Source organism: Lissotriton helveticus, chromosome 4_1 (assembly GCF_964261635.1).
Source record: "Lissotriton helveticus chromosome 4_1, aLisHel1.1, whole genome shotgun sequence".
NCBI classification, from domain to species: domain Eukaryota; kingdom Metazoa; phylum Chordata; class Amphibia; order Caudata; family Salamandridae; genus Lissotriton; species Lissotriton helveticus.
Window position 1 is genome coordinate 2,136,730,595 of NC_136063.1, and position 22,944 is coordinate 2,136,753,538.

At 42.0% G+C, this 22,944-nt stretch overlaps 1 protein-coding gene across 1 annotated transcript in view; it reads left to right on the forward strand.

Moving 5' to 3' along the window:
* Positions 1-22,944, forward strand: part of NEXMIF (neurite extension and migration factor) — a 1,312,151-nt gene that overhangs the window by 847,315 nt on the left and 441,892 nt on the right. The window contains exon 4 of the mRNA XM_078688836.1: positions 12,181-12,320. Coding sequence (XP_078544962.1) covers positions 12,304-12,320 — 17 coding nt within the window. The 5' untranslated portion in view covers positions 12,181-12,303. The remainder of the gene's footprint in view (positions 1-12,180; positions 12,321-22,944) is intronic.

Sequence of the window (22,944 nt, forward strand, 5' to 3'; positions counted from 1 at the left end):
GGCATGTTCCAATCTCGAATCTTGCTGGCCTGCACTTTGGCAAACAGTGAGCACATCGTTTCGGGTGATAGATGATTATGCCTTCAGAAGTACTAGCAGCCTTGCATAACATCTCTAACATTATGACCTCCTATTCGCACAGGCAGATTGACAAATCTCATACAGTGGCAAAGGAGTGTCTACTGTGGCACAGGACAACAGTGACACCTGTAGAGATGCATAGGGCCTCTCATGGAAGACTCATATACAAGGTACAAAACCAGCTGTATGATTTTGAGCGTGTGTGCAGACCAGTGGTGGCTCCTCTGCTGAGGCGAAGGAGCGTTGCCTCACTGCCAGGGGCAGCAAAGAAAGGAAAAAACATAAAATGATAATAATAGAATGTAATGCCCTCGGGGCTGTTTTTTTTATGGCATCATTTTGAAAAACCAATAAAAATGTGTTTAAAATTTTTTATAATGGACTGTTATTATTATTTTATTTTGTCCTCCTGCTGCAGCAGTGTGTGAGGGGGCAGGGTGGAGCTGCAGGAGAGGAGTATTAGAACACTTCTGTGCACAATGACTGTTTGGTCGGCCCTCTGGGATGGCCCAAAACAGTCATGCGCACACCCCTGTTCTCCATGTAGGATGTAGCATGCATGGAGAACATGCCCACCCCTCCAGCCCCTGGCTAAGCGCCTTGTTACAGCACTCAGACCAATCACAACGCTCCTTTAGAGCATTGTGATTGGCTTAGGGGTGTGAGCTTGGCTGCCTGCTTCCTCTTCCGACCTGGAGTCAGACGCAAGAGAGAAGATACGGGACCCGGCAGCGGCGGCAGCAAGGTTTTTTTTTTTTTTTTAAGCGGCCATGCGGCGTCAACGAAATGTCCTTTTATTGTCCCTTTCAGCAGATGTGAAATCCTCTTTCTTGTGTGGCAGGCTGTGCTGCAGGGGTCCCAGGATGTGCACTAAAGTCAAAGGAACTGCTGTTTCATTTAATTAAAGAATGGAGCATTTCAGGAGGCCAATCCAGGGCGGTGTGAAATAAACACGTTTAACTGTTTTGTTTAACTGCTTTGTTTAAAAATATTTTTTTTCTCGTCTATTTTTCATTTTCATACGAGAGCTCCTTCAAATATGTGATTTGAGGATGGCTATGGAGCACGTCTGGATTTAGAGTTGTGCTGTGCGTTCAGCAGTTTTCAAGCAACAATAACATGTCAAGATAACTCTGGTGATTAATGTTCCTGCTTGAGAGCGAATGATCTTTGTCTAATAGCAGTATTGACTTATAAAGTAGTGTAGAGGGTTAATATGCCTGCTGCGAAGAACGTGCACCATGCAGATAACAGAACTGTATTTATGTAGATAGCTCAAGTGGTTATCTTTTGTCACAGAGATCCTTTTGTTACTTGCAATTCATAAGTTACAATCCTAATATAGCACAGTCACCTATGAATTGTTATCAAAGAGCTGCTTGCAAACTGCATGGTACAGGTTAAAACTTTTTTTTCCGGGCTTTCATTATCCTAACGTTGCTAAAAAAGGGCTTGTTTGGGTGGAAATAGTTTTATTAGTAATGGTAACTCCAACCACTGGGGTATGTTTTAAATCCTGAGTTTGTGCTTCTACTGACCAAACACTCTTAAAATATACAGCCTACTAGTAGCGATGACATGTGTTTCTATATCTTTTAATCCTCATTATCTTATGTAACATTTTCTGTAGACTGATTTAAACACGTATTTTTCATTGTCTCTGTACAATGTATGTGTGTGTTGTAAAGTGCTCTGACACCCTACACTGGTAAGAGTAGTGCTATACAACAAATGTATGGTTTGTGAGAGAGGGGCATTTGAGAGATAAAGGACACTGTTGGAGGGTGATAGTGAGGGAATCCATGGAGAAGGACGTCATTGGGGGGTCACGAAAAACAGTTTGTTACATGTGCTACCACAGGCATTTTTTAAAATTTAAAATGTAATAACTTTTTATCTTAATGTAAAATTATCACTGTACTTGGTGTTAATCCAGGCCAAGCCCTGCACTTCTGCCAACAGCCGCAGCTAGGTCTAGAAAAGCACAGCTCCAAGATCTATTTGCCTCTGTTTGGAAGGAGCCTGGAGGTGTAATCAGTCAGTGTTGAAAAATGTGTGTTTTGCCTGGAAACTGAATCATGTTTCCCAAAGCAGTCACCCAGAAGAACAGGAGTCTAGTCCTTGTCAGTCAAGAACTCCAAATTCCTCCCCTAGTCCGACTTTTAGCTGATATCGCAGAAGAGCAAATAAAGACAGCTGTACAGTATTTGAGGCCATGAGGCAGTAGTTGAGTAGGTCTGATAGAGCAGCCCCAACTTAGAGCACTTCTGTAGGTCTAATCCACTGCTGAGGCTCTAGTCCCAGTCTCTCTCCTGAGGGTGCCCTCAGTTCAGCCCCCGCTGCCGCCTCACCCCACTACTCCTTTTGTCCCTCTACCAGGAGCATCTCACTGATGCACTACCTTCTCCCCACTGTCATAACCAAGTGCATCAAAAGGGGGGTAGGAAGAGGATGCATGTGTGTGGTCTTGGGAAGAGTTTCAGAGTCTTGTGGCAGCACCAGACCTGCAGAGAGCAGTTTGGGGAGATCTCTATTCTTGAAATAGTGAGCCAGATTAAGGAGAATTTTGAGCTCAGGATGTAAGGTAAGCCTTTCATCCTTCTGAGGACAATAGACTGACCGGCCGGCATTGCTCGCGGGTGGGGGTGGGGGGGGGGGGGGGATTTGGAAGAAGTGGGGGTTGGGGGGAAATTGAAAAAAAATTATAAAATGTAAACGTACCTTTCCGTTGGGTCCAGTGTCTTCTAGGCTCATGCTTTTCTGGCAGGAACAGGGAGCAGGCAGCCAGGCTCCCTTCCCTAAGCCAATCACAACACTGTAAGAAGCGTTGTGATTGGTCGTGACGCCACGCAAGTCAGGGGCTAATTTGGTGGCCATGATCTCCATGCAGGCATGGAGAAGAGCAGAGTGCGCATGACTGGTTTGGGCGGCCCAATAGGGCCGACCAAACAGAATTTGGGCACTCATTTGTGGGCAAACCACTACTCGCCTGCTAAAAGAGCAGTGCAGCAACACCCACCCGCCCGTCCGCATTGTGCAAAGCAAACATAAAATGGTAATAACTTAAAGTTATTACCATTTTATGTTTTGGCTTTCTCGCACTGCGAGAAAGCAGTGGGGTGACGCTCCTCCGCCCAAGTGGAGGAGCTGCCCCGGGATAACAGTTCCTCAAGGTGTAACTTCTAGCTGTACGCTTTTGTTATTGTCATGAAAATGATTAGCTAGGCACACCCATTTCAGCACTAGAGGCACAGTTTGGAAGTCGATAGATGAGTTGAAAACACAGCGGAAATCAAGAAAAACTGAAGTTTGGAACTCAATAGAGCAGGATAGAAAGAGGTTGGGAGGAGGAGTGGGCAACTAAGTAAGAGTGATTTAGAGGAGGGAAATAAAGGAAAGAAATAGAAGGGTAGGTGAGAATGGAGTATGAAGTAGAGGGAATAAAGGCAAGCGAGTCAGAGCATTAGGAAATAGACAAAGGATATATGTAGGAAAGACAAAATGAAAGTAAACATGGGAGAGTGGGGAAAAGGAGAAAAGATAAGAACTGGAAAGAGAAAAAGGTGCAGGATAAAAAAGCGGAATAAATGGAAGGATAGAAATAGTAGTAAGATTGAGAGAAAAATATTTGTAGGAGAGGGTGAGAGAAAGGGGAGATTTGAGTGTAGAGAGAAAAGGGGGCATGAATGGAGAGGATGAAATAAGGGAGTGAGACAATAAAAAGGAAGAAGTGAATAATCATGAAATGCAGAGGAAAAGAAAGGGGTGTGAAACATAGAAAGGAGAGTAAAAGGGAAGGAAGGTTGACAAGAACAAACAAAAGGCGATAGGTAACAAGTGAGGCAAGGAAAATTAATGAAATGAATGAATGAATGAATTTTCCTAACTAATCGAAAATTTAATTAAAACTCTAAATGAACTCTATTGCTCCTTGTTTAATACATTTAAACACAATACAAATGTTGTGGATTTTTAACGGGTTTCACACATGATCAGCAATCTAACAATTAAATTGCCACTGTATTAACATTAAAGAGTTTACATATTGGGTATCTTATTTATATATCCATTTCTATTTTTTTATAAAGCGTATGGGTAACCAAAACTAAGCTTCCCAGTGCTAAAATCATCCTAACCTCGAATGTGGGGCTCTGAATGGGCTAATGCAACTGTGTGTTTAACTTGTTCCTAAGTGAAGCCTCATCAGGGGTGGAGCAAAACTGATAGGGGAAACAGTTCCAGAGTCTGGAGGCCAAATACCAGAAGGAACAACCTCCTTGTCTTATTTTAGTAGTTCTGGAACAGAGGCTAGCTTGCCATTTGAAGATCTTAATTGTCTTGAGGGTATATTTGGTTTAACTGAATGCCTAAGATAGCCTGGTCCAGTGTCTTGCCTTGAACAAAAAGCAAGGTTTAAATCCAATTTGCTTACCAAGTGCAAGCCAATGGAGACTGAACAGGTGACCAGAAACCAATTGTCTCTTGGGAGTGTGAAGAAGTACCCGTGCAGCTGCGTTTTGAATGATCTGTAACCTAGTTAGGAGTTTTTGGGTAATTTCAAATTGAGAACATTTCTATAGTCCTCCCACGATATAATCAGCACCTGCACTACAGTTTTCTGTGTGCTTTATGGAAGAGGCCAATGAATTTGCCTTCAGGATCTCAAACGACCAAAACAGCATGTATTTAACTTTCCAGTATGAGATTCAAAAAACAGCATAATATCGAAACATACCCCCAAGTCTTTTACCGGGGCTTTAGGATGTGGAAACGGGCCTAAGGTGGACGGCAACCAGGCAATTTCTTAGCTGGCTGGAGTTTGTGCCTTGAACTGAGGACAAAGTGATGACCAACTGCATAGGAGAGGAGTGTGAAGCAATGGATTGTACGATGTCTGCCTAGGGATGTACTTAAATATGAAACAGTGTGGACTCAGCTAGACTCTGCACTCCATGGGAATAATATCAGAGTAGGAAGTCGTCTCAAAATCATGCAAGCAACGTTCTTTAAGAAATGAGGAGAATCCGTTAAAGACCTGTCCTCTGGTTCATCAGTCCTGCAATTTATCAAGGGAAACAGTGTAGATGGCAGCACTTGGATCCAGCGAAATGATGGCCGCTGTGCCACCTTGATCTAGAATGACTCTTCTTCTTCTTTTTATTGATCTGGTGATTTCCAGCACATTTGTATCATTGAGCAACCCTGCTTCACTTTGCCTTATAGATGTTAAAGATGCATTTGTTTTCTCGTTGTATCAAACCGGAATCATGTTTTACACAACAGGTAGCAGGACATTAGTCTCACCTCGATGTGCCCAGGATGTTTTTTGGGCCCTACCCCTCACGTGTCTTTAGACTTTCATCATTGGCAGCTGTTGTGGAACCATGGCCACACGTGTAGTTTATTACTCCCCAAGAGATGGGCGTTTCACTAGTGATGGAGATTGCACAGTGGCATGGAAGTAGCATCTGGTGACAAATGTGATAGTCACAGTGCGAACCGGTAAATAAGAGTAGGCCATTTATTTCTTTGTGACAACCAGCAGATACAGGTTTGATTTACCAGTCACTTTCCTTTAGAATTGTAGTTGTTTCTTTTTCTTATTGCTGATAAATGTATGGGTTTGCGAAGCTCCACAGTTCTCTCAACCAGGCCAGTAGTTGGCATCAAACCCAACCAAGTATGTCAAAATGCTTGCACAGGGTACTATAAAAGTCTCTTACCTTCAACCTAAACCAAACCAATGTTCAGAACATGAGACTTCAACAGCTCCTAGAGGAGGCGGCACCAAAAGAACTGACTAAAGTATGCAATGCTCTCTTGGCATGAAAGAAGGCTGACTTTACTTCTCTTCCACGAAACTAGCACGGGGGATCGAGATTCTCCATTCGTGGTAAATATGGCATCCTTTTGCATTGCGTGCTGTGGCAGGGCTGTGTGATCGAGAATTCTCATGGTTTGTTGTTCTTCTTGGGCAAAGTGCATTGGTTGCCCAGGAAACAATTAGCTGCAGCATAAAGACAAAATTAGATTTGTGAGAGACTTCATAAAATCCTGCTCATAAAGGTTTGAGCATTTGTGAAGAAGGCAGTGTGAACATATGCAAATGAGGTTACTGATAAGAGTCATATATGTGTGCTTAGTAAGTTAGATCATTCTGTCGCGGTGACAGTTTTAGACTGTCAGGATGAACTTGTTAACGTTCCTTCTCTCTAGGAGCGCTGCTTTTTATAGATCTGCCATTTCACTTATAACTATGCTGTAGCTTAAGTGGAACAATAGATGATCACACTGCGATTCACCTCCTTACAAATCATGCTTCTAGCGGCATAAGAAATAATGTAAATAATGTTAAATGAGTTCTGATGAATATATCTTCCTGCAAGCCCTAGAAATTCAAAAACTTCTTCCCCAGAAATAGCTCTCCTGCATCATCAAATGGCGCTATTCAGCCTCTGCCATGACTCTGTCTGCCCTGGAAGTGACAACAACAAAGTATTTAAGCACTCCATCGATGCAGGTCTAGAGCTCTTCTCGGTGCCTCAAACAAATTCCTCAGCTTTTCAACAACGATTATATCAAATGTCTCCTACATAAACCACCCGAAGGCTGTCAGGGAGAAGAAGGCTATGCTGTTTGTAGGCAATACCAGCAGTGATATGCCAAAGTGTTATCCTTTTCTTTCAGGTAAGTCCCCCGATATGGAATGTTCTTCCAAGAGATTGTCTCACAAAAAGCATCACAGGAAGAACAAATCATCTTCTTCAAGAAAACTCTTGAACCTTTGGAGTCTCAACACCAGTCCCCAACGTGGGCTTCTTCTTCGTTGTCTGAGGCAATTTGGACTGTAAAAAAAAATGGAGCCAGAATTTCTGGCCCATCAGCTAACCATGCACAGGTTGAGTATTCAAGACGGGTCCATTAGCCTCCGGTCCATTCCCCAAGGGTGAACCTGATCCTTTGGTGACTCTGACCCCAACAGCAAGCAACCTGGGACCATGACACCATCTGGCTTCAAGGCCTCCAAAGTCAGTGCCCTCCAAGGCACTGTTCCGGTGCATTTGTTGCCACCCAAGACACCATCTAAAGAGCCGCTAATCGAAGTGGCATGTTTTGATGAGCAGGGCCTAGAGAGTTGCCCAGATGGAAGAACTTGAAGTCTGATTCTGAACCACTTTGTTATGTCAGATCACGGTTAGGTCCACTGTAAGGAGTTGCACTTAAGTATATCCCCAACGAACGACCTCAACAACAGAAAAGGCAGAGGCTCCTGTAGTAGGTAGTATTACACCAAAGGAGTGGAAAGTGAGCCCAGAATAAGACAGGTGTTTTGGCGAAGTGAAGAACAGCCATAAACTGAGTGCATAGTTCCAGGACAGCATGCAGGGCAAGGAAATGCAGGGACAGTGAATTGCAATATTTCGTACCTGGAAGAAAGCCAGACGAAAGCAGACGAAAATTGGGAAATCCATGACTTCACTGTGAGTGCTGCGAGTTCATGTATTTTGTATGGGAAAGAGCGTAAAGGTGCAGGAAACAATAGATGTAGAGGGAGGAGATTAGTTGGGGAAGAGGAGGGGTGGCGACCAATGGATACCTGAAAGGAGGAGAAAGGGAAAAAGGGAAGGCGGAGGCAATCTTTATAAATGCCAGGTAGGGATTCGTCAGTTGAGGGTGCAGACTGGGAACAGAACCACTCCTTATCTGGGAAACCTCTGTTTTAGGCTAGTGTGGGGATTTTATAGAGAGGATGCAGACTGGGAACAAGACTGATCATTACTTAGAAATCCTGTATTTCATATGATGGAATTCCCTGACCATTTTGAGAGAGAGGGAGAGCCCGAGCGTCACCTGGGTCCAACTGAATTGGTCGAAGAGAGATCCACATTAAGATTTGGCTTATTTTGGCCTCCAGTTTCAGCCACTGGCTTTGGATACTGATAATCATCCCGCACCCTCTTCTGTCTCATGCACTTTGTGTCTTTGCACCATCTATCCAGTGCTTGCACCACAGTGCAGGGGAGACTGTTTTCTCTCCCTCTCTTTCTGCGGCTCTTTCTTCAGGGCTTCACTTCTAATCGGTGCTCTCCAACACCCTCTATTTCTGCTTTCACACACTCTTGCACCCACTGCTCACTTTATGTCAGTGGTCCCTGCCACCAGTGCCTCCCATTTTCACACATCGTTCTCAGGCCCCTGCTTTGTCCCATAGTTCTCGGGGTCCCCATCTGTGGCTCCTCCCTCCCCGTCCCATCACGCTCAGGGTCCCCTTCTGCTCCCATCATTCTTAGGTAGTGGCGGCTGGTGATATTTGAAAGTGGTGAGTTGTAAAATTTGTGGTGGAGCACACCGCGACAAGGGAGCGAGCCTGAATGATCTAAGGAGGGTTTGCGTTTGAGAACACATGCACTTTACTCTTCACAGTACAAAACGAGATGAGGGTTGGCCTAAACTAATTAATAATTAGTCTAGGCCAACGCTCACCTGACTGGGAAGAGTAAAGTGCATGTGGTTATGTATATGGTTAAAATGGTAGTTATCAATCCAACCTTGAATGGGCCTGAGGTGCAACACATAATATTTCTCTGGTACTTGCACAGTGGGTGTTATTGCCGGTTTCCTTGTGTTAAACACATATTCCAAGGTGCAAGGGATACGATGAGTGCGCGCGCGTGTTGCTGTGTATGTATTGCTCCACCTATGACACCAATCTGGACCAATATAAAGCACAGATACAAACTGACATCTGGCTCACTCGTGGCAGCGTTTTTAGGGCACTGGAAGTGGTTTAAAATGAACTATTAATTTTAAAATTTGTCAATGCAGTGATATAATCTAATATACTAAAGGAATACAGGCGGTCGAGAAATAATCTGTTTTAATCTGAAAGAATATCATATTTCACATCTCATTTTTTGTATCCTTTACATGCCGACTCGTTTTAAGGCTCGGCTTGTGGTTTGGCATTTAGGTCTAAGCTCTGGCTTAATACTCCCTATGGATTTCGTGACTTGGCCACTTCTAAGTAAAACCTTTTGTCAATGACGCCCCAAAGCAAAGTGTCTAAGGCCTACGTTAGCACAACATAAAATAAGGTACCCTAGTGGTGTCCCACAGCGCAGGAGGAAGAAGGCGGCATGTACCGTGACGTCACAGAAAAACTTCCCAAACAAAGCACAGGAGGCAGAGGGCTGCATGTACTGTGATGTCACTGAAGAACGTCCCAAAACACAGGGGGCAGTGGGTGAAGACAGAGTTCCCAGATCAGGGCCTACCAGTGACATCTAAAAGCACGAGAGCTCCGTGAACTGTGACGTCACAGCCCACGGTCTCCTATTGACATCCATCCTCATCACATAACATGATCTACCAGTGTCTCGAGACATTGGGGACACCATTTGGAGCCATGCACTACAGTACCGGTAAACCCCTGCTTCACCCACCAGGAAAGGCAAAGTGTCGTTCATGCTGAAGTACTGTTCACAGAAGTTGAAAAACAGTCTGAGCGTCCAGAAACCCCATTCCAACTCTCAAAAGCTGACAGCTGTCACACCCCAAAAATGAGTGCACGCTTTTATCTTGACACACCTGAAGATTATTTACGTCTGCATATGTGACTCTGAGTGTGCTTTCGTGTGTTTCTCTGCATGTGGTGTGTGCACTTGTGCGTCTGCACTTGGGGTGTGTGAGTGTGCCTGTGTCTCTCTGATGGTGTGCCTGGCTGTGCGTTTGTGCGTCCCTGTGTTTCTGAGTGTGTGTGTATGGCTTTGTGTATGTGTGCGTGTGGCTTTGTGTGCACGACAAATCCTTCTTTTAATTAAATTAAAATAAAACTTACCTTGTCCAGGCCGCCTCAGCTCCTGGCCAGGTCCCGATACGCGCTTTTTCTGCTGCCCAGTCCTCAATAGGAAGCATCCACCCACAGGCAGCCTCCCTCCCCTCCGCCATTCACAACGCTGCAATGGCACAGCGCTCCAGCCAGGCGCCTAATGGGAGGCCCCTTTCTCTATGTAGCCTGCATGCAGCCTACATAGAGAGAAGGAAGAGTGCGCATGACTGCTTTGGTTGGCCCCAACAGTGGGCAAGCCTCTCCCCCCTGCCCTTGAGCAGGACCGCCCGCCTGCCCACAACCAGGCACTCCAGGCACTTCTGCTTCCTTGCAGTGCGGGAAGCAGAAACACAAAATGGTAGTTTTACCATTTTATGTTTCTGCTTCTTGCACTGTGAGAAATTAGTGGGGCGATGCCCCCACACCCCTATGGAGGAACCACCACTGTTTGAGAGGCCTGCTTCCATCTCATCGTTCCAGTGTTTTGCTCCGGGACTGGTGCTGCCATTCAATGTCTGAAGGGATAAAGGGAGTCACAGTCCTTCCTATGGCGCCTGTGGACCCCCTCCCAATCCCTCTTACTGGCCTGAAAGAACTCCAGTGGCCACTGGCTACGTTTTACGAGGAAACGTGGACTGGAATCTCAGGAGCCAGGCAGCCAGCCTGAGGATTTGCGAACGTTGCTTAAAAGTAGCAGTAATACCAAAACTAGATGGAATAGTATGGACTTTAATTCTTGCAGAACAGGGACAGCTTGTCTACACTCCCTGAAAAATGCTCAGCCTCACTGCTTCAGTGTTGGTTTTTTTCCGGCTATGCACTGTTTTTGGCAGGGATATTGAAATAACACATCCAATGCACAAAGCCATATCTGTCTGGCACCAGCATCCAAGCTTACGCAGCTAAAGAGTTCGAAACTTTAGGAAAAAAAAGACCCCTAGACTTTAGCCTGAATGCTGTTGCACTGCTCCCTCTGTGCCCTGCTTCTCTTTTGTCCTCTACTCATTCATGCTCCCGCTTTGACTCTGCCACTCACCTTCACTTCTACTCCTTTTATGCCCTTTATTCTCCCTTAGTATTGTCATAGTTTTAGGTTTAGCCAGGACAGAACTAGTTTCCTACTTGCTTTTCCAGCTAAACGAGTGATGCCTCCCCAACATCTTTTTAACCAAACTTTGACCCTTGAGTTTCTCATGTTACTCATCATTATCTAGTCGATATCATGATAATTCTTCATAGTTTAAGAGGAACAAACGTGACTTCTTTTGGAGCCACTTGTTTTGTTCAGAGTTTGTAATTTACTACTGTACTTTTGCTCTATTAAAACATTTTAAAAAATCTAACTTAAGTATTTTTGAGTTCAAATGCTATTTATGAAGAGTGTATCAATAAAAGTGTATTCTTTCAGCTCATAATGCCTAATTGTGTCCAATCATTGAGCTCATAAAGAAAGACAATAAACATTTTGTGTTAGTATATGTGCATGAACTCTGTCAGTATGAAGCAGTGTTTCTTAACCTGTGGTTTGAGGACTCATGGGGGTCCTCGATGCCTACTCAGGGGGTCCTTTACTATTACAAACGTAAATAATATTAAAATTAATACATTACAATTAATAACGAATTTACAAATAGGGCAGCAAATTTGAAAAGTTGAAAACATTTTCTACATTTGATTGTGAAATAAACAAAATATTTAAGCTTGAGCATTTTAGTTTTTTTTGGTGTATACTTGCTTTTGTATTTTTGAGTACTACTTTGAAGCTCAAATCATAGAAATTGCTTAGACGAGGGGTCCCCAGCTTCCAATAATGTCTCATTATGGTCCCCGGATTCTAATTATGTTGCAGTGGGGATCTACCAAAGTCGAAAGGTTGAGAACTGCTGGTATGAAAGATTGAGTGGGTACACTTACAGGAAAATGTGGTATGTAGATTTTCGACAATAGAATAGCAGATGAGAATTCATTACAGTGTACGGGCCTGTAAAAGCAATTGTTATAAAAACTGTAATAAAATGAGACAATTCAGTTTAAACGCACAGTGTTAGAAAATGTATTTTTTAGGAGTGGAAGATAAGTTTGCTTACAAAGAAAGGAACTTCTGCATTTATAGAATTCAGATGTTGGTCTACAGTGAGACCCCAGTGTGTTCTGTTGCTTGCAGTCTTTCCCATCATCATTTTTTCATGTTTATTCCCTATTTAAAGCCAGTATGTATTTGCTTATAAGCAATCGCCTTATGTACTTTCATGGTTTTTACTGATTTACAGAGAAACTAAGGTTTCAGTTGCTGCTCTGCCTTCAAACAGTAATGGTCAAATAAATGCCTTCGGTCACAAGCAAGGAAGTGTTCCCTCAGCAGCAAACCACCAGGTCACGAATATCAACAGAAAATGTTTGACGTGAAGACGTAAGTGTAAGGAGATTACTTATGCAAAATGTCATACTGATTAAAAGAGGAATATAGGATTATAAATGGAGACCTGTCTCCGTGGTGATGTTCAGTGCGCCTGCAGAGCAATAAGGTTGTCTGCAGCTCTTTAAGAACTGGTATTTTGAATATCAGTTTATTTTATGGAAGTAAATTTGAAAGATCTTGAGGGAACTAAGGAGAAATATCATATTAGTATTCTTAAGTATGACAAAAAAGTGTTGAAGCTGTTAGGACTAAAAGGAAAATCTATTTAGAAATCTGATGTGAACTGGAAATCGGAAGTTTGGGACCTGTTTCTAAGGATCTGACCTTTAAATTCAGTTGCTTAAAAGTTAACTTATGTTCAGTTTTTTAAAAATGTTCAAATCAATTATTTTTGCCACAAAATGCTATATTTTCCAATAGCTTCCTTGTGCTTTTTTTAAAGCACTTACCTAAAATTGCTCTCAGTAATGCTCACATCCAGCTGTTATCTGTGAATGTTTCTATTACCTGCCATTTTCTGTTCTCTTATCAACAGCCAGACTAGTTTTGAATTTCTACAGCAGGTTGTGTTCCTGCTATACAGGCAGGGCTATTTTCTTGATCTAGTACCTCAGAGTATAGGGACTACTTCTATCTTCTAACTTTTTACCATCAAATGTGTTTAATAATTCATTATTAAGAAACAGCTGTGCATTCCATTGATTACTCAAAATGAGGTATCCACGTAGGCTTGGGACAGGCATGACAGCTGATGTAAAGATCTAAGTGAAAGTATAAGAGCACAAATATTTACGATCTATATTGATCTGTAAGCTTGAGGTTAAGAGCTCATTATTACATATGTTTTCATTAATTGTATAATTGATAATAAAAATGTAATTAATGCACTCTGAATTGAACATTTCCTAGGTGTTGCTCACACATGTCACTATTATTCCTGTTAATGGTGCCCATTTCAATGGATAGAGGAAGATAAGCCTGTCATGCCTTTTATCAAACCCACAAAAGTTGTCACTGTTTATTTATTTCTGTGGCTAAGTTTGCTTCTGGTTATATAAGTGAGAGTTTGTGGTAAATTACAGTCTTCACACTATCCTGGAAAGCCACACTGAGGTGAAGTTATCTTTTTTATTAAACTTGGATACGTTGCATCCAGAGCGTTCTCTACACGTTTTATATTCACTAAATGTAAAAGACAGATGGGTCAGCAGACGTTTAGGGAGACTATTTTCACATTGTTGGTTAAAACCTGAACATTGAGAAATTTACTGATAGTCTGATCAAGTTTGTTTCACCCACAATTCATTTTAGATGGAACACATTACGGTATAAACAGGGAACCACAGTAGTGTGGTCCTTTTAGAACGAAGAAGCTTCTCTAACATCCTAAATTCAGCAGTAGATTAAAAAATGTTCGAAACAATTACTATTTTCTAACAAATCACTCTGATTCTTTGTCTGCGCTCTATCCGTGATTTATGGTAGAAGAGAGAATCAGAGGAATGCTTTCCTTGTAAAGCCAAGGATCTCATCTAGCCTTCTTAGGTTCAGAGGATCATCGAAAATGTTTTTGCCCCAAGGAGAATTGTACTAAAATCCTTGATATTTTGTCCAAACTCTTTCTGTGATTGACAGTTTAATCTCATTATTGAATAGTGCTGCCCTCAGGGTACCTTCACTTCTATCACAGCAAAACACATGATACCATTTAAAACCTAGCACTAATTAGGATTTCGTTTGTGGACAGTTTATACTTGGTAGATATGAACTAGAGCAAAAGTGGTTGTATCTTCATTGGCGTGCTAATTAGCAACTCTCAAATTATGACTGATGGCTCCCAGGTCAGGTGTCTCACTTAGCTGTAGGCACTTTAGGAATGTAAGTGTGCTCAGAGTGAGCACTGTGCGTTAGAAGATGTAGCAAGGGGGAGCTTGTTCAACTACATTATGCATGACTAGAAATGGGATCAAAAGCCAACATCAACACTAGCTAAAAGACTTTAAGTGGGTGAAATAGAGACATAGACAACTTACCTTTGTTGCATTCAGAGGGCAGACATCTTTCATGAGCAAGGAGCCATAATCACTTAAAAGAAATAATGTATGTGCACAGTGCAAATGATTTGGAGATGGGGGCCACCTTTTTTTTTTGCTTTTAGAGTTCGGGACACACACGGGCAAGCTCCAATCTAGTATCACAAATACTATTATAACAATAATTATTTGTCCTGTGGGTATTAGCCACTATTGACTCATTGAAAAAGATTTGAGTTGTGAGAAGAGCAGGTGTTTTTAATGAAAGGTATATTGGCCAGGCTTACCATATGTTTTAACGTCCCTTGAGACATCATGTTCTGGGTTTTCCTTTGGTATGCCCTTGTAATTTAATACTTTGGTCTCCTTAAGTCAGCTGATGTATTGGGCTTATGAATGAATACCCAGGACTGGAACATAATATCTGCAGTGATGTGGAACCATCTGGTGAGCTTTGCAGGGGCACTTGCATTTCCTCTACTCTAGGTGGACCTGTACTAACAAGTACTCCCTTTTCCATTACTCTTCAATCATCATGTACACTTTTCACATACTAAATACAAGGGTGGAGCTTATGTCATCAATAGAACAAGGAAGGCTACCCCAAATAATTTAAGGTCTGGAACAAGGGGGAAATCAGAACCGGAATGCAAAAAACAATATATCACTTGACCTTCATTTCTTCTATTATGCCTACAAAGTGCATAGTGCCGTACCAAGAAAACTCTACACAACATCCATACTTTTAGGTAAAAATAAATCTATATCTTTTCCGTTATTATATTTAGTTTTTCTGTTACTTATCACCAATAAATGTTTTCATTACCTGTCCACTCTAATTTCAAATTATTTAACATATATATTTTATACACAGCTTTATTTGGATACATTATAATAAATTCCTATACATGTGAAATTCTTTACTCTCCATCCTACAATCCACTCACTCATACATCAGTCTAAAAACACTTATCAAGCCATCCATACAAACCAATACCAGACCCAGCCACTCTACACATACACAGAAAGAAATCCAACGGGAAAAGGTGTTCATTTTCATCTGTTGTGGTGTTGTGAGCTGGTGTCACTTCTAAAAACGGTCGACACAAAGACTTTGGTGTGGAAATTATTTTAATCCAAAAACCTGCTTCAGGATCACACAAAAATGAAACTACTTCAATAGGTGGCCAAGCGGAGGATAGTACCATTATCCAGATCTGTCTGGATCAGATACCAACGTTTGTGCACACTTTACTAGTTCTTTATATACTCCTCGAGTCTGATAGGGCATTACTCAAAGTCAGACATTTTTTCGATGGCCCTTTTACTCTCTTCTCCTATTGCTAGAATCACGCCCCAACATCAGGTCGTGACTAAACTGAGTTCTGCATTGTCAAGCAGGACATCCACAACATAGTCCATCTGTGATGCATAATTTGTAGGCTCCTGGTGTATCTGAAGGATTTGAGTACTTAAGAATGTTTGTGTAGAGTTTTCTTAATCAGAACACCAAGCTCTTTATAGGCATAACTGAAGAAACGGAGGTGAAGTGGGATATTGTTTTTTTTGCATTTCGGAACTTATGTCATGGAAACAAGTTGGCACTCGATGCCATGGCTGTATTTCGTAAAGCGTTTCTGAAGCGCTTCAGTGCCCCACAAAGAGGATAGTAAGTGCTACAAAAATGTTGCAGTGCAATAGTAAAAAAAGAGCACTTTAAGCATCATTTAGATTTAATTACCCTCGTTTTTGGCATTGTCCATTTTTCTGAAGAGCAGGCAGTCGGATGAGAGGAACGTTTAAAAAGGAGCAGAATAAGTACTGACAATTGTAGCCGATTCTCAAGAATAGACCTCAGAAGTAGCTTAAATCTGGGGTTCCTTTCCTGCAACTCAGTGAGTCTGTCCTTTGCAGCATCCATAGAGGTGTGGGCTGGCTCCAACCTTCATAGCTCCTGAGGCGAAGGACAGGCAGCCAGTCACAAGCAGTATAACAGGGTAGCATGGGAGAGACAGACATGACTGCCAGGTGCAGTAGGATGAAGGTGGACAGTGTTGAGAATTGTGTAAATCAGGAGTGACAGCAGTATTCTCAGAATACCAAAAATACTAATGTCAAACCCATGAGGCTCCCTTAAAAAACATGGATCTTGCATTTATAAATCACCACCTAGGGAAAATACTGTGAGTATGGAAAGCATTATTGCCATTTTCTCTGAATTGACATGGCTTTGTAAAAGGAAGGTATCGCTGTGATAGAAATGGTGAGCCATGCAGATGTAAATGCCTTGAGAAACAGGAGTTTTAATTCACAACAGCAAAGCTCAGAACGCTGCATCTCTGTGGTCCTGAACAACTCAGCTATCAAGGAACAGATGGTGATTCGAAGACCATCAGAGGCAAGCGCTATTGACTTGCAATAATTGTACATAAGCATGTGCAACACATTGTGATTACAACACATTTTCCCTAAAATAAAAAAATACAAAAACAAATTAATCTGAAACTTCAACCAAGTGAATCCATAGTTTACTAATCTAAAACATAACCTCACAAAACTACCACATTGCATCCAAATAACTCAAATATCTCCACTTGCTTCCAACCCACAAACACTCCCTATTCAGACTTTTCTCACTCACCTCTCTAATCACTATGCAACCAAGGCCCAGCATACCTCCAAAGCCACAGCCATTTTCACTCCCCTGCCAGACATGTCCGCCCAGGCAGCCTCCTCCTCGCTCACTTTCCGGCATCTGCCGAGCTAGAGCTGATGGTCAAGCTGTCTCCTACATCACCCCAAAAGACTGGAACAAACTCCCCTACCACATTTGAACCTCAGCTCAATCCATGATTTCGGGAGAGTTCTGAAAACCTGCATCTTCTTATAGTCTCCCGGACAGGCAAGCAGTGTTAGCAGTGGCACAAACAGGCTCAGATTCACAACTGACAGGCATACCTTCTCTTTTATCCTCACCACTTAGAGCCTTCAAAAATGCAAAGGATCTTTCTGTATTCTTAGCTATGTCTAAGACTTATTTATGTAAGGGATTAAGGCAACCCAGCAATCTCTCCTGGATTTTTAATAGTAGCAACCGAAAACAAAATGTTAAAAGTGTGATCCAATTCAAAGCTTGCTGCCAGTAGGTGAAGTGCCGCGATGTACTACATCACTGTTTCATTGCTTGGGGATGTAGAGCTTGTGTCTCTGGAACATGCAGGGTTCTTCTTGTAAATTGTTTTTCAAGGCTTGCTAATACCTCTTTACACTCATCCCAAATATCAGTTTGGTTTTGTGGCGATTCGATTTTGGGTGAGTTGTCAAATACAAGCTGACCACCAACTCCTGGATCTGTGGTTCTTAACCTTTCGGCTTGTGGATGCCCCAATGAATCACTACTGATGGCGGGGGACATCTGTCTAAGCAATATTTATGATTTGAACCTGAAAACAATACACCACAATACAGAAACAAATATAGATCGAGCACATAAATTATGAAAAAAATTATTTAATTCTCTAAAAAATACTAGAATCGGCATTTTAATGAGAAAGTTGGAGCTTTTTAATATTTACTTTTATTTGTAAAAGACAAAGCAATATGCTAAACTCTCAAACATCGTTTTGTCTTTTATGCTCTTAACGCATGTTCCGTTTTTGTTGGCACACACTAGGGCTTTATTTCTAGCCACCAATCCTCCACACTCTTTTTTATGTACTTAGCTGCTCCCACATTCAATTTGTAAACTCTAGTTTCACATTCCTTTACATTTACAGAGCGTTTTAAAATTTTCGATGTAACATTTTTTTATGTACATATACTTCATTATGCTGCTAAATATACTCCGTTTTCTGAACAATCACGATTCCCTGAGTTGGTGTTTCCGATCTCGCAGGATTTGTGGACCCCAGGTGAAGAGCAACTGTCCTATATCAATAAATAATAAAGCCTTTTTTATTTTGGTGAAACTCCCATCGATTGCATGCTGATACTTCTCCAAACTTCTAAGTTGACAACACACCTGGTCGGCCTCACGGCTGACTGGATCCAGTGGGATGCATTGAAAACATGCTTGGTTGACTGCGCCATATATTAGAAACATGGACTCGTGCATTTAAAATAGCTGCACATTGCACACATGTAGTATATTGACACTGATGGCCACAACCCAGCACCTAAGGGAGCTCTTTAGTCCACAGCGGTTGCTTTCCAACTTGGAGCATGCATCAGCGGTGACGTAGACCTAGTCTCACCACTGCATAGTGTTAAATTGTGCTATAAACTGCCAAGCATTGCAGCTGGTATGGACGTTGTAGGGCTGATAATGGTCAATGTCAACAAATTCCTTGGTAGAGTAGGATATTGTGCAAAGAGTAACCACCCCCCCCGGAGAACAGGTGAAGGTTGAGTGAGACTCACATCTTCATCATCAATACGTTGTGATAAAATGGTGAGCCGCACTGACACACAGGCCGAGCTCACAAGAGGACACTGCATCGCTGTGGTTCTGAACCGCTGCAGTTCAAAGGCCAGCAAACTGGCGTGCAGTGTACATAAGCATGTACCATCAACCGCGATATACGTCAAGATGTGTTACTGTGTTTTATTTTCTATGTTTCTTGAAAATGACAAATCCCCAGAAAGCTAATGGCCTTAAGTTGGCTTAAAGTTACTCTCCCATACAGGCTCTGTGAAAAAGGTGTATTCCACGTAAGAATTTGTGTTTTTCTGTTTTGTTCTGAGCCTTCAGCTATAACACCATTTTCTCATAGCAATGTAAGCTGTAATGAGACAGAACTTAAATAGCTCCAACTCGAAATAGTGTGTAATCTTACTTTAAGCCTCTTAATTCAAATCACCCACATGTAGGGTAGTGTAAATAGAGCTGCATGTCAGAAGAAATCTTCGAGAATGCGTTCTTTTTTCTCGTAACATGTCCAGTTGCCATACCAACGTAAATGCCATCTAAATATGTAATATCCCTATACAAGAACCAGGGTTGCGATATTTAAGTGAATTTATCTTTCAACCTTGAAGTTATTATATTTAATAAATATTAGACAGTGAATATTTGTTGAGCCAAATAATAAGTAAAGACTTTCTTTTCTTCTGATACCTATTTTTTCAGAGGTAAAAGCGTTACTGACTACAAATGTTATTCTTTTTTTTAACTTGAAGCCTGGTGATCGAAAGAAAAGAAGTTCAGGTGCTGTGGAAATAAAATATATTGTGCATGCCTCCTAAAAAAGCGAGATGTACAGAATACACAACAAAACCCAGACTAAACGTTTGTTCATACTATACATAAGTGCATACATCTTTTAACTGTATCTCATGAAGTCGAACTAGATCAGTTGAAATGGGTAGACAGCAGTACGCCCAATTGGCCCTGGGTGGTGGGTGGTTGGCAACGGCGTAAAAGCTGAGAGATGGAATGTATACATTATCTGCTGCTCGAGAAAAGTCAATATTGGACTAAATTGTTGTACTTTAACAAATACTATTATGCATGTACTGTATACTGGGACGATAAAGTTAAAATACTAATTAATAAAAAAAAAAATATATATATATATATAGTGCATGTCTTATTGCATGACCTATACAACGAAGAATTCAACCTCCCTTGCGCCATGTTTGTAAAGGGGATGGGTCATTTCTGAGCCACTAAGCGTCCTATCATCATGGATGTGGAATTAAGGGTGTTTACCTAACCTTCCCAGGACTGTTATTTACTAAAGGTTCTATCATGATTCACAAATAGCAAGTTTTTAAAAGTCCCCAAAATGCAATTGTATGTTACTTATTTATAGACGCCCTTTATTGCTCTAGTTGCTGCTCATTGTTTCGTAATTGATATTTGTATTGGTCTCGATCGAAATAGCAATTGGTATGTCTTTGTTGCGTACTATGAGTTGGCGTTGACTGCAGTGCTTTGCAGTAGCTGTTTCGTGTGCTTGTAGCGTTCCCTGGAGCACTTGAGTTGTTACTAGAACTGTGGGCCGGTGTGCTTGCTTCCTTGAATGTGATGCCAGCTGTCTTCTGTGGGCAGTGTATCAGGATACAGGAGAGGCTAAGTAAAGAGGAGGAATTACTTTTTACTCATACACTTTGTCATTCCTAAACTCTTTCTGGCACACGTATTGCTGGGTCAGGACTAGTCTTTGGATGGAGTTGATCTCTGAAAAAAACCTGCAGCTCTGCCCGTTTTGGAACTTAGTACCGAGCTACGTCAACGCTCCAAACCCGCTTGATGTTTCTCCTTTTCTCAAGTCCATTTGCCTCACCCTTGTGGGTTATTGTGTCACTTTGCTTAAAGATGGGATCACCTCCCCATTACCCTCCATGTTCTTGTCCTTGTATCATTGAGGTGGGCCTTTTACAAAACACGCACTACAATTCATGCAAAATGTAAAGATAATTCAGTTTCCTAGAAGCAGATCATGAAAAAGTCCCCACCCCTCCATATCTTTTGTCTGTTTCTACAAGACTGGTACCGGATGAGGGCAATTTTATTTTGTTATGTTTTGTGTGCATGTTGGCGTAGTCAGCATTGCTATGCATTCGTTCTGACGTGGTCTGTGCTTTGTCTTTAGTGCTACTCCTATGGATCCCGGCAGGCCTTGGTATTGGTTTGCAGCATCGCATCCTAAGTCTGTCTGTCTTCCATATTCCAGAAGTGGAGATTTCAAAGGCATACCAGCTCTGCATTGTGCTTCCAGCTTTATTTATGGGTGCGATCCTCCTTACGTCTGAAACAGAAGATTGTGGTTTTTCCATAATGTTTCCTTGTTTGGATGAAGAGGCTGATCATTGTCACAGCCCTTTCACTGCCTTTTGATGTATAAATGCATCTTAAAATACATATAATGCTTGGTAGTGAAAGTGTTAATCACCTGAATGTAAGGTGCAGTGGTATTGTATCTGCCAAGCATGACCACCTACATTCACTACAATGACTTGTTTGTGAACTTTAGTATGCCCGAAATTAGTGGAAATGTGTCCCTCGCACAAGGAATATTTGTATCAAGATGTTTATCTTGTTGGCCTATGACAAGGCAGAGCTTGTCCTTCTTAGCCTGGTGCAGCGGAGGTCTGCTAGGGGTATGTCCAATTCTTGGGCTAAGGCTTTGGTGCATCTTTCTCTGTGGTCTACATTAGAGCTATAAGGGAGGAACCCTCTATGTTTGTCCTCTAGCTGGATAGGAGTGATGGGAGTGACCCTGAATTTCAGACCCAGGTTGCTCTCTTCAGTGCATTATGATCGAGCTGCCTTTTCATTCCAGGGTGTGCATTAGCCAAGTTGAGGTTGCAATTTGCTTTGTACTTGACTAGGGAATGAGTTCAGCCCTGCCTCTCAGCCCTGCATCAGCAATGGCTATTATACAAGATGGATTTGCAGCTAGGTCTCTTTTCCCGGCTGCTCCCTGGCCAGGGGAAGTGCGTGATGGATTAGAGATCAGTTTAGTTGATTCTACATTAGCAAAGTAGAACTTGTTTTAAGAGATAGGGTCAGTGGTGTAACAGAAGTTAGGGGTCCCCCTGCAAAGTACATGGAGACCCCCGCCCGCCGGACTCTCAGGAGCTCTCAGGCCAGGGTACTGTGCTGAGGGAGCCCCATGGAGCTTAGGGCCCCCTGCACTGAAGGGGCCTTTGTTACGCCACTGGGTAGGCCAAGTTCAACAATGCAAGTGCAGAGACTAGGAAGAAGTAATTGGTTCGAAATCAAAGTATGAGAAACTAAGCCTAATTTACATGAAGACGGTCTAAATTCTTTTAGTTGGATATTTGTTGTTAATAATGTCAGATGATGAATTACCAGGGCACTCTGCAATTGTTTGATTCTTTTGATATTTGCTTCCCACACATTTCTTTTGCACAGTTGGGCCAAGTTAATGGTTTTCGATTCAGGTGTGAATTAAGCCTGGTGGTGAGTACCTGGTCCAAAATAAGCGATTAGTACCAACTGTAAACGTTAAAATTCACATGTGTTGCTTTTATTGTTTAAGATGATATGAAAGAATAGTTAGTGTCAACACATGTAGTTGTTTAGAAAGCAATTTAATTGAAACCTCATAATGGTTATAACATAGTGTAAGAGGCTTGTTGTGAGAAAGTAGTTATGGTTTTACACCAAAGGGAATGAAGTGGGGATCAGTGTGCTCAGGCCGTGGAAGGTTGCCTGCTCTTCAGAGAACAAAAGTATGAGTTCCGCTTTACCTTCCCAAACAATTCCTTTTATGTTTGAAATATGACCACCTCACTGTAGAGGCAACAGCTTACCTATTTCCGAAAACGTCCAACATGGAAATACGCTCTCTCACTAATCTCCTCCATTACCTCTTGGGAGCTATAAACGGAGACTCATAATGACACATAATATTTAATGCATATCTTGGTGAGACAGGTCCATGTATTACAGCCAGGCAAGGACTATATGTCATTGCTTAAGACTCTCTTAAGTCTTTTAGCCCGTATGAACTATGTGCTAATTAGCATCATGTACAAAAAAATCTATGGGTAATTGCCGGACATGGGACCAGGTTGTGAAGCAGCATTGTACCTGGAGTACTGTTGTGGCC